The 15,130-nt window shown below is 35.4% G+C and overlaps 2 protein-coding genes across 2 annotated transcripts in view; both read left to right on the top strand.

The window, feature by feature from the left end:
- The window catches only part of arhgap39 (Rho GTPase activating protein 39), a 41,704-nt gene extending 40,630 nt beyond the window's left edge, over positions 1-1,074 (top strand). The window contains exon 11 of the mRNA XM_052586511.1: positions 527-1,074. Within this exon, the coding sequence (XP_052442471.1) occupies positions 527-721 (195 nt within the window). The 3' untranslated portion in view covers positions 722-1,074. The remainder of the gene's footprint in view (positions 1-526) is intronic.
- A 3,941-nt stretch (positions 1,075-5,015) lies between these two features.
- On the top strand, positions 5,016-15,061 carry LOC127984039 (GDP-L-fucose synthase). The gene is made up of 10 exons (XM_052586509.1): positions 5,016-5,286; positions 7,124-7,281; positions 8,105-8,219; positions 8,310-8,438; positions 8,607-8,680; positions 9,909-10,042; positions 10,129-10,260; positions 11,912-11,991; positions 12,116-12,215; positions 12,316-15,061. Exons 2-10 carry the CDS (start codon positions 7,124-7,126, stop codon positions 12,369-12,371), a joined length of 978 nt encoding a protein of 325 aa, XP_052442469.1. The 5' UTR covers positions 5,016-5,286; the 3' UTR covers positions 12,372-15,061.
- Positions 15,062-15,130: the final 69 nt, after the last annotated feature.

Below are 15,130 nucleotides of genomic sequence, written 5' to 3'. Positions count from 1 at the left end.
TGAAAGTGACGTGACATTCAGCCAAGTATGGTGACCCATACTCAGAATTCGTGCTCTGCATTTAACCCATCCGAAGTGCACACACACAGAGCAGTGAACACACAGACACACACACACACACTGTGAGCACACACCCGGAGCAGTGGGCAGCCATTTATGCTGCGGCGCCCGGGGAGCATTTGGGGGTTCAGTGCCTTGCTCAAGGACACCTAAGTCGTGGTATTGAGGGTGGAGAGAGAACTGTACACGCACTCCCCCACCTACAATTCCTGCCGGCCCGAGACTCAAACTCACAACCTTACAATTGTGAGTCCGACTCTCTAACCATTAGGCCACGACTTCCCCTAAATCTGTCTGTCTCTCTGTCTGTCTTTCTGACTCTCTTTCTCTGTGTGTGTGTGTGTCTGTCTGTCTATCTGACTATATATCTATCATACTTAGATAGTTTGTCAAACTACACGTTCATCTGTTCATCTCATCAACTATATTAACAGACATGAAGAGATCTGTCTGTTTTCCATCACAGGTATTTGCTCAAGCCTCCAGCGTGTCCATGACTAAGATGGACGTCAGTAATCTGGCGATGGTGATGGCGCCAAACTGCCTGCGCTGCCAGTCGGACGACCCGCGCATCATCTTCGAGAACACCAGGAAAGAGATGAGCTTCATGCGTGTGCTGATCCAGCACCTCGACACCAGCTTCATGGACGGGGTGCTATAGCACATACACACACATTAGCATTCACACTTAGCGCCCACACATGACTCACTCGACAAACGTCCTCGACAAGCCTCTTCCTGTCGCGCTCGCCTTCCACTCCGCGCTAAGGTCAAATCCACCATCCCCATGATTTCTGAATGTTTCTGAATAGATAAACCATCCGTCCTCACATGATAGTGACTGTCCTGCTTTGGTTTCTAGCGTGCATGTGAATGTGTCCGTTTCTGTTTTCTAACTTGACTGACTTGTAGACCGGTCCGTCTGATTTTATAAGATTAATTTATTTGTTATTTATTTGAATAAGGGTTTGTAAGTATTGTACTGCCTTTTGAAATAGAAAACATCTGTCCTCACTGATCACATGCATCAATCTGTGTGTGTGTGTGTGTGTGTGCGTGTGTGTGTGTGAGTGTGTATGAGTTCATTTATCACAGTTGTTTTATACACTATTGTGTACATCTCAACACAAGTGCCCCTCATAGTAAACTACCTGCGGTAAATGTGAAGGGTGTAAATTATGTGTAAAAATGCACTTTCTGAACTCGCACACACTGAACTTTAATACATAATTGTTGAGTCAGAAAGTGTTTAACATCCAGAATATTACGTGCTTCGCCTTTAAATTCTTGCATATGCTCACACAAGCATCCAGACGGCCTCATTTAGACACACACTGATTTAGTTTGGTGCTTGTAATGTCTATATCACACTGCCAAACACACAATATTGATACTCGGTGCTCATTCCTGCCTCTAGGAGGCGTATCAGTGAGAAACTAGAGACAGACAATAAAGGAGGGAGAAATAAACAGAGAGAATCTCATGAAGAAGTGTCCGGGTTATATTTCACCACAAAATAAAAAAAATAAAAAGAGGAAATGTGAATTTGAGAGTTTACCCCGAAAATAAAATAAAGGTCTGTTTACATATAATACATAATATCATGATTTAAATATATATATATATATATATATATATATATATATATATATATATATATAAATGACCATTGCCCAGATATTATTTTAAATATTTTAATTGGATTTTGAGGGTAGAACATAATGTTGAGATTAAATAAAAAATAGCATGAAAATGACCCCAATGGCGCACATATTATTTTTAATATTTTTAATTGAAATTTAATTTAATAAAATAAATAATAATTAAAAAATTAGTATTTTCGTGAAAAAAAAATAAGATAAAAAAGAAATAACAAATAAATATGGTCCTAAAGTGACTATAATAGCCCAAATATTGTTTTAAATAGTTTTATTGGATTTTGAATTTTAAACATATTATCGTGATATAAAAAAGACCCTTAAAATTATAATTTTAACATAAAGAAAGTAAAGAAAAAGTAAAAAAATAATAATATAAATTGCCATTAAAATTACCATTTTAAGATATACATAAAAAGGGCTTTCATTTAAAAAAATAATAATAATATTTTTAATTGTATTTTGAGGTGAAATATGAGCCGGATGTGCTCTGGACAGACAGATGTTTGTATGTTTGGCTTCTCCTCATCTCTGCACACCCCGATCTGTCATGGCCACACCTTCACGTCCTCATCTGTACAGAACAATGTGTAAAAAATACAAATAAAAGCTAAAACGAAAGAAAAGAAGATAAAATAGTTACTACAGTATTTCACAGCAGGAGCGTTTAGGTTTGAATCTCAAAACTCCATAATCCATTAGCAAAAACTTAGATTAAAAAATAATATAAAAGCAGATATGAAATATGATTCTATGTCTGATAAAAAGGGAAGAAAATCCATGAGCAGAGCACTGTGACCTGCGTCCAGCACACACACACACACACACACACACACACACATGACAGAGAGGATTATGGGAGATTGTGCTGAATGCAGAGATGTTTGTCGTCACAGGTTTACGCTCATGGTCTTATTACTGTATTTATGAAGTCAAATTAATAAACCCCCTCACCCTCCTTTTGTTCTGAGGTCAAAGGTTACTCTGGACGTTACAGTGGAGCTGAACATTGTTTATTAAACAGTTCAAAAGATTCATTGACTGCTGTGATCTTTTCACACACAATCACGTGCAAACCCACACAATGGCTATGATTACTTACGAGTACAAAACTTGTTTGGAAATGAAAATCTTTGTCATATATTGCTATTAAAAATAAAAAATATACTTTTATATACTTTATATTCAAGTTTCAAAATTAATATACACAATAAATATTAATAAAAACAATACAATAAGGTAAGTATTATGAAATGTAGTTTATGCAAAATACCAAATTGCTAAATAAGTGTGTGCATTAGCAACCTAGAAAATACAATGGATAAATCCATAAATCTAGTTAGGTTTCAAATTTAAGGACGATATAATGAAAAATATGACTAGCGCTAGAGAAACTTTGCATTATATTTTTATTTTGCATCTACCACGTGTATACCAAACCATTCTTTAAACAACACAAGTACAAACAATTTCATAGTGATGGAAATGTTATTATTATTTTTTCTCTTTTTTTGTTTTGAATCTAATTATCTAATTATCTGTATATTTAAAATCTTCAGATTGATTCATTTAATCATGCACTATTTCTGCTGCTATGTTGTGAATCAGTATCACAATGTACAAAAGTCTAAAAATAATAACTATTTTTAAAACAGCATTGACTTTTAATGTTTAATGTCATCAACAGAGATGATACATGCAACATTTAAATATGCGTTCTCTTGACAGACTCCTATCCAATGCGCATTTAAACTAATTACAACATGATCTATATATATCTATATATATATTTATATACTTTTATTTCCTTACGTATTGTATTTTTTTACATTCATTTTTATTTATTTATGTATTTATTTATTTCTATATTTCTACATTTCTTAGTCCGCAGGGTAATGATGAGGGCGTGTAGGTGACACCTTGTGTTGCACAAATGAAATACAAGAAGTGTAGCTACATGACGAGCTTGTTGATTTAGTGTGTGATGAATGACTTAGATTAGCAATAAGCCCAAAATCTGATATATCTGATACTGGGAGACATGGATACATATGCTCTTTATTTCCTACTTTTACATGCACTACATGCAACAAACGCTTAAAATGCGATGCGTATGATCCAGAATTAGATCAAATATGGGAACGGTGCAAGTGAAAAGAGTATATGAAGAGTGTAGACGCAAAAGCCTATATTATTATTATTATTTTATTAAAAATGTTCCTTTTAAGGTAAAAATTTCAACAGTATTATTATTTGTTGTTATTATTGTTATTCTATTTTTCTTATTTTTAAAGTGAAAATTTACAATACTATTATTTCTTATGGTGTTTAATATTTTAATTTACTACTAACAATAATATAATTTTTTAATATTTTTTTTAAGTATATATATATATATATATATATATTTTTTTTTTTTTTTGGGTTGAACATAGTCATGATATAAATATATTTATTTTGCCTTAGAATTGCACTAAAATTACAGTGTTTATGGAGTCTGGTCATTAACCCTCGCCTTACTTTTGTTCTGAGGTCAAAGGTTACTTGGTGATGTGTGTGGTTGTGACTGAATGTTAGAATAATTATCATGTTTATGAATATATTTGTTATACTTTGTGTCATACAAACACAAATAGTACACTACAGTAACTAAAACATGATCAGCTGTAGTTATGAACAATAAAGAAGACACAAAATAGGGAATAAAAAATAGTTAAACTTTAATAGGTCACTCACATTTTGGTACATAGTCTTGAAAGTGCATGATCCAAACCTAAATTGTTATAATTCATGACTGAAAACATTGTGTAACATTATTTTGATGTACCATTTTCATGGTAATGCAATGTTTGAATTTAAAATGGGTTTCAAAGGATGAATTTTTAGATTTTAAGTTTTCAAGTGGTATATAATTTCTTATGATTTTTGATAGAGAAAAATACAACAAAGAAGACTTTTTTTTTTTTTTTTTGACAAAGGTCAGAAAAGTTTTTGAGATGCACTCTTTGCCTACATCATTTTTAACAAAAACGATTGGTAAAAAATCTATTAAGGAGTCATAGACCTTTCCAACGACATATAGCTTGTCATGTTTATTTTAAGATTTAATTGTAATATAGTGAGATAAACGTAAGCGGCCCACCGAGGGGCCATGTGGCAGTTAACAGGTTAATGACGTCTTTGTACAATGTGGGATAAATCACGAACTGCTTCATTCAGCGCGTCTGTGCGTCTGCTCCGGTTTACACAGAAGAAGCCAGTGTCTTGAGAACTCGCGGTGCGCGTGCGCGATGACCGGACCAACCGGAAACTTACGCCTATACCGCTATTCGAGCGCAGGAAACAACATAGAGGACAGCTTAAGTCGGGTTTTATTGCGGATTAGAAATATGTTATTTAAAACAGCTTCACATACAGTTCATGGCATTTAGGTATTTTCCTATTCAAGCAGATAGGAGTTGATTTTGCATTAGCAAAACAGCTGCGCGCACGCGAGGATAATATGGTCACCGAGTGAACCGAGTTTACAAGAAACGGACTTTATCTACAGCGACGCCGCAGAGAGCAGGTAAATCATTGATTTCATCAACTCTGAACTCGATTCATACTCGCTCGCTCATGCTCTCGATCTGCTGTTTCCAGACACTTCACGCACTGTTAATCACAAACTGAGTTTCAAATGAGTTCATAAAGTTACTTAATTGAGCATTGAGTGCTGTGATTTTGTGATGTTTTATGGCGTCATCACGCATCGATGGAAATGACACGAAGGATCTCGATGCATGAAAATCCAAGTGTTTGGGGGTCATGCTCCACTGCAGAAGCTGACACCTCAAACTGATGAGTTGTCATACTGAAATAAAGGGTGTGTCGGTGTTTAACTTGATATACCTCTGACAGATTCCGCTGTATGTGGTTCATTGTGAGCTGTTGGGAGGAACGGAAATCATATATACCCCTAGAAACTCACTGTTGTGCTGCTGTGGCACATCAATGCAATCTGACTTATCAGATGACAATACCATGACACTGTTTTAACAAGAGACTACAGTAACAAAGAACAGCCGATATATTGCCATTATGATACTGTAATAGTGTGAACATTGTATCATCATTCACCACTGTAAGAGTGTGTATAGATGGATGAATGGTTGCATAGATAGATTTACAAATGCACATATGTTAACCCTTGAAATTATCATCTGCTTTTTTTGTGGAAAGTTACTTCTAAAAGTAACGCACTACAATATTGCATTACTCCCTTAAAAGTAACTAATTACGTAACTTAGTCACTTTTTATGGAAGGTGATGAGTTACGTTACTTTTGAGTAGCTTTTTATTATTTCCTCTTTTAAAATTGTGAAAGTATGGAAGCCTGTTTCTGCCACTAAATACAAAATAAAACAAGGTAATTGCGAGTTTATATCACGCAACTGTGACTTTATTTCTCAGAATTCCTAGTTATAAAGTCAGAATTGCGAGTTCAATTCCGAGAATTTTTTTTTTAGTAATTATATAATCTCTTAGTTCTGACTTCTCAGAATTGCAATTGCGTTATAAAGTCAAAATTGTGAGATAAAAACTTGCAATTGCTAGTTATAATTAATAAATTTAAAAAAAATCTCGAAATTGCGAGTTTATATCTTGCAACTGTGACTTTATTTCGTAGAATTGCAAGTTATAAAGTTAGAATTGCGAGATAAAAACTCGTAGTTGTGGGGGAGAAAAACTCAGAATTTAGTTTATATCTCACAATTGTGATTTTATTTCTGAGAATTGCAAGTTATAAACTCGCAATTCCGAGAATTCTTTTTATTTTAATTCTAACTAGCAATTGCGAGTTTATATCTCGTAATTCTGACTTTATAATTCGCAGTCCTAAGAAATAAATTCACAATTGCGAGATATAAACTTGCAATTCCGATAATTTTTTACAATTAATTATAACTCGCAATTGCGTGTCATAAATGTAAGATATGAATGTATAAATGCTTATATCGCCGAATTGTGAGAATAAAAGTTGCAATTACCTTCTTTTTATTGAATATAATTTATGTATTTACACATTTAGTAGAAGCTTTTATCCAAAGCAACTTTCAGTGCATTCAGGCTAACATTTTTTAACTAACATATGTTCCTTGGGAATCGAACCCACAACCTTGCGCTGCTAACTAATCTTTTTTTGTGTGGGTGAGATTAATAAATGCATGTTGACATTTATTCTTAACTGGAGTTACTTATTTGAAAAAAGTCAGATATTAAACTCAATGCATAAAAAAGTAATGCATTACTTTACTAGTTACTTTAAAAAGTAATCCGATTACATAACTTGAGTTACTTGTAATGCATTACCCCCAACACTGCTCAACACACCTTTTCTCTCTCTCTCTCTCTCTCTCTGTCAGATGAACGGGTCGGTCGGGTCAGTCGGGCCGATGCGTGTGTTGGTGACGGGCGGCAGTGGGCTGGTGGGGCGAGCGATAGAGCATGTTGTAAAAGAGGAGAGCGGAGCGAGAGAAGAAGAAACATGGATATTCCTGTCATCCAAAGATGCTAATCTTATGTAAGAGCTCCTGGTCAAACACTCATCAGACGTCACAGTCATACAACACCACCATTAAACCATAAACCACATATTAAAAACCATGCACTTTACATTTTACAAGTGCGTGTCATGTAAGTATTTGCAACAATGAACTGTTGACACCAAGAACGATAACTCCTGTTTATTAGAAGCGTAGTTCACTGTAGTTCTGTCACTTTTAAACCTTAAAAGGTGATCATCAATACATATTTAGGTTTTTAGCTAGTGTAGGGGGCTGGACGCTTCTGCAGTTCACTCATGCATGCTGGATATTAGCTTCTGGACCAAATCCTGACTGATGGCGATCCATTCTTGCCTTATTTTTACATTCTTGACACAATTTGTGTGCTTGTCCACTCATCTTTTGAGGACTGACCACAGGTTCTCTCTGGGATTGAGATCTGGGGAGTTGCCTGGCCATGGATCGATGGAAGAAGTCGCTCTTGCAGGACGTTTTGAAACCATTCTTTAGTGTTTTAGAGCAGAATTATTAGAGAAAAGCAACTCCACACATGGAAGGTCTCAAGACTTCTTCGCTGCAGTCGAACCGTTGGCCAACTAGGCTTTTAGCAGTTATTTAAAATGCATCTGATCACTCGTCACAATAATCTAGAAACAATGTAAACGAACGGCAGAACATCTGAAGCTGCAAACTTTACAAAACACTACATTTCAGATTTCGTCAACACATTCTAATGCAGTTATTAGTGAAGTTATTAGAAAGAAACGCACATGAACACACTGTTTCTTGGGATTGCAGAAATCTTTTATTTTATCGCCTGTTGTCCATTTGCTGCTTTAGGAGCGCTGAAGAGACGAGAGCGGTCTTTCAGAAACATCGTCCGACGCACGTCATTCATTTGGCCGCGATGGTGGGAGGACTCTTCAGAAACATGAGACAGAACCTGGACTTCTGGGTAATTATTAACAACGGGAATATAAAATGTTGGACATATGTTCGTGTTGAGTAATTAAACTGTGTGTTAACCACATTTGTTTGTTTTCAGAGGAATAATGTGTTTATTAATGATAACGTGCTGCAGGCGGCTCATGAGTTCGACGTGGTGAAGGTCGTTTCTTGCCTTTCCACCTGTATCTTTCCTGATAAAACCACCTACCCTATAGATGAGACCATGGTAGATACACACACACACACACACACACACACACACACACTGTAGCATTCTTTTAAAGGCAATTTTTCCTCATTTACGATCAACACACAATCAGTTTATTTGATCAAGATCAGTTTGAGTTGTTTTATGATTTGATTTGAGAGATGTTTGCTTCTCGCTCTGTTTCAGATCCACAGCGGTCCTCCTCATGAGACTAATTTCGGTTATGCTTACGCCAAACGCATGATTGACGTCCAGAACAGGTCAGAGTTCATAGGTCATGAGCTTTTTTTTATTTTTTCTGGGTGTATCCCGTTAAAGCATTTGGATCTGGATCACATTTCAAAAGAGGTCCAATTTTTCTCATCAGCCAATCATGGGTTTTAAACACATTTTCATATTTTAATTATGTTAGATATAAATGTTAATTTTCTCTGAATTTAGCTCCTGATTTGTACTTCATGACGTGAAGCTCCTTAGCTGTTATAAACGGCTTCACTGGGCTTTTATAAAACTGTTATTCCATATACATAAGGTTTCACAGAATAAAACAGAGCAAATAAAGTGTAATGAAATTAATAAAAACAGTATTCTTCCACCAAATAATGTAGTTCCTCACAAACAGTTGTGATTCCAACAAAGTAGTTGCCAAGCAACGCACAGAAGTAAACAAAGGTGTATGTTTGTAGAGTGATTTACAACAGCTTTGAACGCGGCTCGGCCAATCAGAATCAAGGAACTCTCAGTTTCATAATATATAATTATTCCAAGTATGGAACACCATATTTGGCCACACACCACTTCCTTCCTTCTTTTGGGCCGAAATGCAGAAGTCATATTACTGATAAACTCGTATGCAGTATGATTTTATTGCAGAAGAACCTGACGCATGTAAATATCAAGAACATTCTGATCCTCATTGTCTTGATACAGGAAAAATACTGAAATAATTGTTGTATTTAAATCATAATACACCAAATGCAACATAATAAACAATAATGTCAAATGATTACTCGCATCCAAAATAAGTTAAATTATGTTAACATATTCTGTGTGTGTGTACCGTGTATATTTATTATTATGTTTATATAAATACAAAAACATGTTGTGTTTATATATTAAATAGTTTTATATAAACATATATTCAAATATTTTCTAAATATATACTGTTTATGTGTGTGTTTATGTATACATAATTAATAAACACCATACATACACACATAATGTTAACTAAAACTTATTTTGAATGTGATTTAATCGCTATTAATAATCTGACAGCACTATAAATAATATTTTGCACTTTGAATTGTTTTATTTTTTTTATGCATATAATTATTTGATAACTTATTTGACTATAGCAATGAGATTTTGTGATGAGTGTGCATAATTGCCATGAAAACTATATATTTATTATTATATTAATTATAGGGGAAGTGCTTATTTATGTTTCATAAGTTTATAAACCTGTGTGTGTGTGTGTGTGTCTATTAGGGCGTTATTTCAGCAGTATGGACGGCGATACACAGCCGTCATCCCCACGAATGTATTCGGACCCCACGATAACTTCAACATTGAGAACGGACATGTCCTGCCGGGACTGATCCACAAGACGTACCTGGCCAAGAGTGAGACATGTTTAACTCTCACAGTCACATTCAGAGCGTCTCACGTGTTCACAGGGTTAATGTGTGTGTGTGTGTGTGTGTTGTAGAGGAAGGTAAACCTCTGCAGGTCTGGGGTTCGGGTCGTGCTCTGCGTCAGTTCATCTATTCTCTGGATCTGGCTCGTCTGTTTCTGTGGGTTCTGAGGGAGTACGACGAGGTGGAGCCCATCATTCTCTCAGGTACTTAATAAGATCATTATTTGGTGTAACAGAATATGTTGACATGCTTTAATGTTCAAAAAAACACATTATCTTTCAAAAACTGTACATTATTGTAGGTCTTCTAAGACCCGCCTCTCTCAAACACATCATTTTCTACAAAGCCCCTCCTTCTGACAAGTGCAGTCTGCTCTGATTGGCCAACTGAGCCAGTGCATTGTGATTGGCCGAACACAGCAAGCACTCGTAGGAAATGTCACGCCCCTTTCCATAATCATGAGCTTCATCTTTCAAAATAAAAGTTTTCCCACCATTAGGCTAGACTAAAATTTAAGTGAGCTGTTTCAAATGATAGAAACTCGCGCTGACTGATCTTAAAATATATATATGTGGCTTTGTTTAGTCTCAAGATGCTCAGCAGTGATGTTGTGGTTTTTTCTCTAAGGCACGTTTATAAATATCACTTAAATGTCTTAATTGAACTATGGCCTAATCCTGGCTTAGTCTAAACACTGTCTGTGAAACCAGGTCTTATCTCACTAATTCCAATTGTGATGAAATTAATTGAGTAAAAAAAGGTGCAACTGTCTTCATATTTTATTTAGGAGAAACAAAACAAACAATTGAAATATGTATATTCAGAACTTTGAGGAAAAAGTCTAAATTGTGAGATGGAAATTGTATTATTATTTGCTGTACTTTACTAGAGAGTGTTGTTTAGACGCTCTGACTGCTTCGTCAGTATGCATAAGTTATTTTGATGTGCTAAAAGACCAACAGGAAATGTATTTTTGTGTGTGTGTGTGTGTGTGTGTGTGTGTGTGTTTGTAGTGAGAAAGATAAGAAGTGCTCACTTCTAAAAAAAACAAAATGCATGGAGGAGACATGTAAAATGTGCACGTGTTGAATATGCCTTATAATTGGATGAGAGAGAAGCATCCTGGTTTTATTAGTGTAAAAAAACTCTTTTAAAAAAAAGTGTTCTTACATTTGTCACAATACATTTTCAGAAGGCTTTTGTGTTACACCTTCACTGAAATAGAAAACTGCTGCAACATAAACTCAGAATCCTGAGAAAAACACTCACCATTTATGAGATGTAAGCTGAGAATCCAGAGCGGGAAAAAAGTTGCTACATTTAAAATTAGAATTCTAAGATTTGAATTTATTGAATTCAGTCATGGAAACTAATTCTGTGATAGATTATAACATTTCAAAAAGCAAAAATCAAACAATTTTGGAAGATAAAATGTTTTTAGATGAAGGTTAAGAGTTCTTGTTTTAGTTCCATCTTCTTTTTAAATGAGTAGCTGGATGTAGTAAGCATACAAACTTCAAAATAAAAGTCCCCGTGCTATCCAGTTTTTTTAATAATTAAAAGTCCTACATTATGCATACAATCTTTATTTGTATACTATTAGTATTTCGCTATTTAGGTTAGACAATGAACCATATCCAGCATTTAAACTTGTGTAAGCAAAGACTAAGAACATTAAAGAAATTTAATACTAAAGTACTACAGTAAACACATTATTGTCATGTCAGTATAATTTTGTGTATTTATTGATATAAACCGATTTGCATGTATAGAATAAAATGTATTTAAATGTGTAGTTACTTAAATATGAGATGCTTTAATTGTTATCGGTTGTCTTTATTTGTTCATCTCTAGTTGGAGAGGAAGATGAGGTGTCCATAAAGTTTGCTGCGGACGCTGTGGTTGAAGCTTTGGGCTTTGAAGGTGATGTGATCGTATCCTTTTCACACATAAACAAACAGAAAAAGCATCAGAACAGGAGACCTTCAATGACAGAGTTTTCCTGTTGGGGATGAATTAACTCTCTAAACTGATTGACCCTAAACTAAGCGCTCTCAGTTTGACACTAGTAAAGCAGACGGTCAGTTCAAGAAAACGGCCAGTAATGCCAAACTACGCAAATACCTGCCAGACTTCGAGTTCACGCCATTCAGAGCTGGTGATCTTCTCACACACATGCAATTACTAAATGTTTTTCCAATAGTGGTATATATATATATAAAAAAGAATCTTTATAGCTTTGCTTTTTCCCCCCTCAGCCATCAAGGAGACGTGTGATTGGTTTGTGGCAAATTATGACTCCGCCCGTAAATGAAGAGCTCCTCATCTGATTGGCTGACTGTTCAATGCTGGAAAGCAACCAAGGACTGATCAAACAAACAACACTTAATCATTTTTACAAAGACAAACTCATGCAACACTGCCGGTTAACCCGTCTTTCCATCCTTATTTAAGGGTTTTCTTCAAATATGTTCATTTTCCTGGTATGCAGTTATTAAAACTGCAGAATGCTGGGTTTTTAGATGCATTAATGAATGCATGAACCGCTTCAGACTGCACGAGCTGACATCGCCCTCTAGCGGATGTGTGCGGGACAGCCTTAGTATCTCAACCAAGGTTTAAGATTAACACTAGCCTAAAGAAAGTAAAAACCCACGGTGGTGAGTATTTCAAAATGTGTACATTTTTTTTTTAATGGTTTTTATAATTAATGCATGGTTGTGAGAAAGTAGTGCAGTTATATTAAATCTATAAATATATCATGTATTTCGACGCGGTACATGTTTGCAGCTAGACTGTATAAATCTGTTGTCAGAAAAACACTGCTTCGTGAGGCTTGAATCAAACTCACCGAGTCACGTGGTATCAGCAAATGTTTCCAGTCATACTTTTTTTGGGGGTTTTGAAACGATACAAAATATGCTGCTAGATTGTGATCTCGTGAACCAATGAAGGAGTTTCTAATAGTTGACTTTGGGTCAGTTTTATGATGTAGGTTCATTTCTAATTAATTTATTCAATTGCAGAACTGCCAGTCTGTATGCATTTTGACCTGAAAGTACGCTGGTACGATTTGTCACTCTGAACTGTGCAGAAATCGAGTGACGTCTCTGTCCACGCGCAGTATTCAAAACAAACAGAAAAGATGTGCACGAGCTTCTGCTTTAGCGATTCTTCACTGAACTCCACAGACTTCTTTCAGAACGAGCGCCAAACAGAGCAATAACTCTGAGTCAAGTACACATTTTACGTATATGTGTGATAGCACTAACAGTAAAGTGTAATGGGGTAATCAAAATATCCAAAAGACTTAATTAGTCTTTGCATTTTATTATTTTCATTTTTAAGTTAGTAACTTAATTTTTTCTGCTTTGAAATATTTTTTTTTTTTTTTTGATTGCAATGTTACAGCGTAATGTGATTTTAACCCTTTTTTGCTCCTACATGCTTAATCACTTTATTTGTTTAATCCAAAAACAAAACACCAAGATTTATAGGCTACCATATACTGCAAATCAGCCAAAATATAAAAAAAGATATGAATTTTTGCTCATGTTGCCCAGCCCTATATAGAAGTGTACTGGAGTTTTTTTCTTTATATATATATATATATATATATATATATATATATACACACAAAAATGTCCCAAGATTGGCATGTCTGCAATTCAAATAATTGATGCGTATATGATGCAATAAAAGAGAATGATATTTTAAGGCAGGGTAGGTGTTATCAGAAAGACTAGTGTTGAAAGCATAATATCCCACCCTCTGTGCATAATCACTCTCCTAAGCCACGCCTTCAAGAGGCTAAATAGAGACACGCCATTGGTGGAGGGTTGACTGCAACGCTGTTGGATGACATCATGTCTCATTCACCGGTGAGAAGACATTACAGTATAATGCGCATATAACAGTGCGTTGAATATTACAATAATAATAATATTTCGCTCCCGCTCGCTCGCTCTGCAATAGCGTAGTGTAACCGACTGAAGAGTATCATGTCTGCGCGTAACAAATAATAATTTTAAACCGAATCACCTACTCTTCCTTTAATGTTGCGTAATAACGCACAAATCAATAAATCATATTTTACAGAATTTTCAAATTTAAGGCTATTTAATTGTTTATTGCACACTTTAATGAAAACATTTGCATGTAGTGGCTGCTTTTTCGTTCGCACTTACACCGTTTGACCAGTAGATGGCGCCGGTCTATAGCGCTTCGACTCCGCCTCGACACATTTTATGAAGTAACTGGTTCATTTGATTCAGTGCTTTGTAAAGCTTCGTTTCTTAGCCAGACCGTTGAAACCGCTTACTTCAGAAGAGACATGCAGTGCAGAGAGAAGTGAAATTTGGCTTTTCTTCGTGGATCACGTGATTGGTGCTAATCTGCTTGTGGCTAGCCCACATTGAATGTCGTTTAAATTCTGTTGCGTTTATATGAAAATACATCTGCAAAGACCCAAAGTCATGTTCATTTAGAGGTGCGTTTTAATAAAATAAGAACACTCTGGAATGATTTTATATGTTGGACCTGGCCACGCTTTGAAAACGACAACAGAAGTAAAGAGAGCTGCGTTTATTAAACATCGTAACAAAATAGTCACAATATATTATGGTTGACCTAGATGAATGATCACATGTCTGATTTTATTCGAACTCTGTATTGTACACTTTCTCTGTTTTACTGATCTGTCTGGGTTTATTTTCTAACGATATGTACTGTATAGTTTAATAGTAGCCTACGCTTGTATTGTAAACGATGCTTTCCTATATGAAGGAGTTTTGGACTATGGTTTCCTGAATCACACAGAAACCTGAAGCCTCAGTATTATATGGTCAAGACCAGGGCTCGAATTGCAGGGGGATGGCATCCTCCTTTGTTGAAATAAAATGACAAAAAGCATCTCCTCTGTAAAACCACCATCCCCTTTACATTAACAATGTTGTGTGTAATATAAAACTTGAAATGCATAATAAATGATGTTGGTTTCCTCTGTGTTGTTCACTGTAATAGTTTAGAGCACAGAACATGCTTCTGCTCAAAAATGGTCATTCAAACTCATTT

The sequence above is a fragment of the Carassius gibelio genome, chromosome B20 (assembly GCF_023724105.1).
Source record: "Carassius gibelio isolate Cgi1373 ecotype wild population from Czech Republic chromosome B20, carGib1.2-hapl.c, whole genome shotgun sequence".
In the NCBI taxonomy this organism is placed as follows: domain Eukaryota; kingdom Metazoa; phylum Chordata; class Actinopteri; order Cypriniformes; family Cyprinidae; genus Carassius; species Carassius gibelio.
The sequence above is the reverse complement of the archived record's forward strand: the minus strand, read 5'-3'. Positions and strand labels throughout refer to the sequence as shown.

Bases quoted from the DNA above. Each gene is read 5' to 3' on its own strand.
- LOC127984039 (XM_052586509.1), top strand. From the start codon at position 7,124: ATGAACGGGTCGGTCGGGTCAGTCGGGCCGATGCGTGTGTTGGTGACG. The intron at 8,439-8,606 runs GTAGATACACAC...GCTCTGTTTCAG, and splicing joins ACCCTATAGATGAGACCATG to ATCCACAGCGGTCCTCCTCA. The intron at 10,043-10,128 runs GTGAGACATGTT...TGTGTGTTGTAG, and splicing joins CAAGACGTACCTGGCCAAGA to AGGAAGGTAAACCTCTGCAG.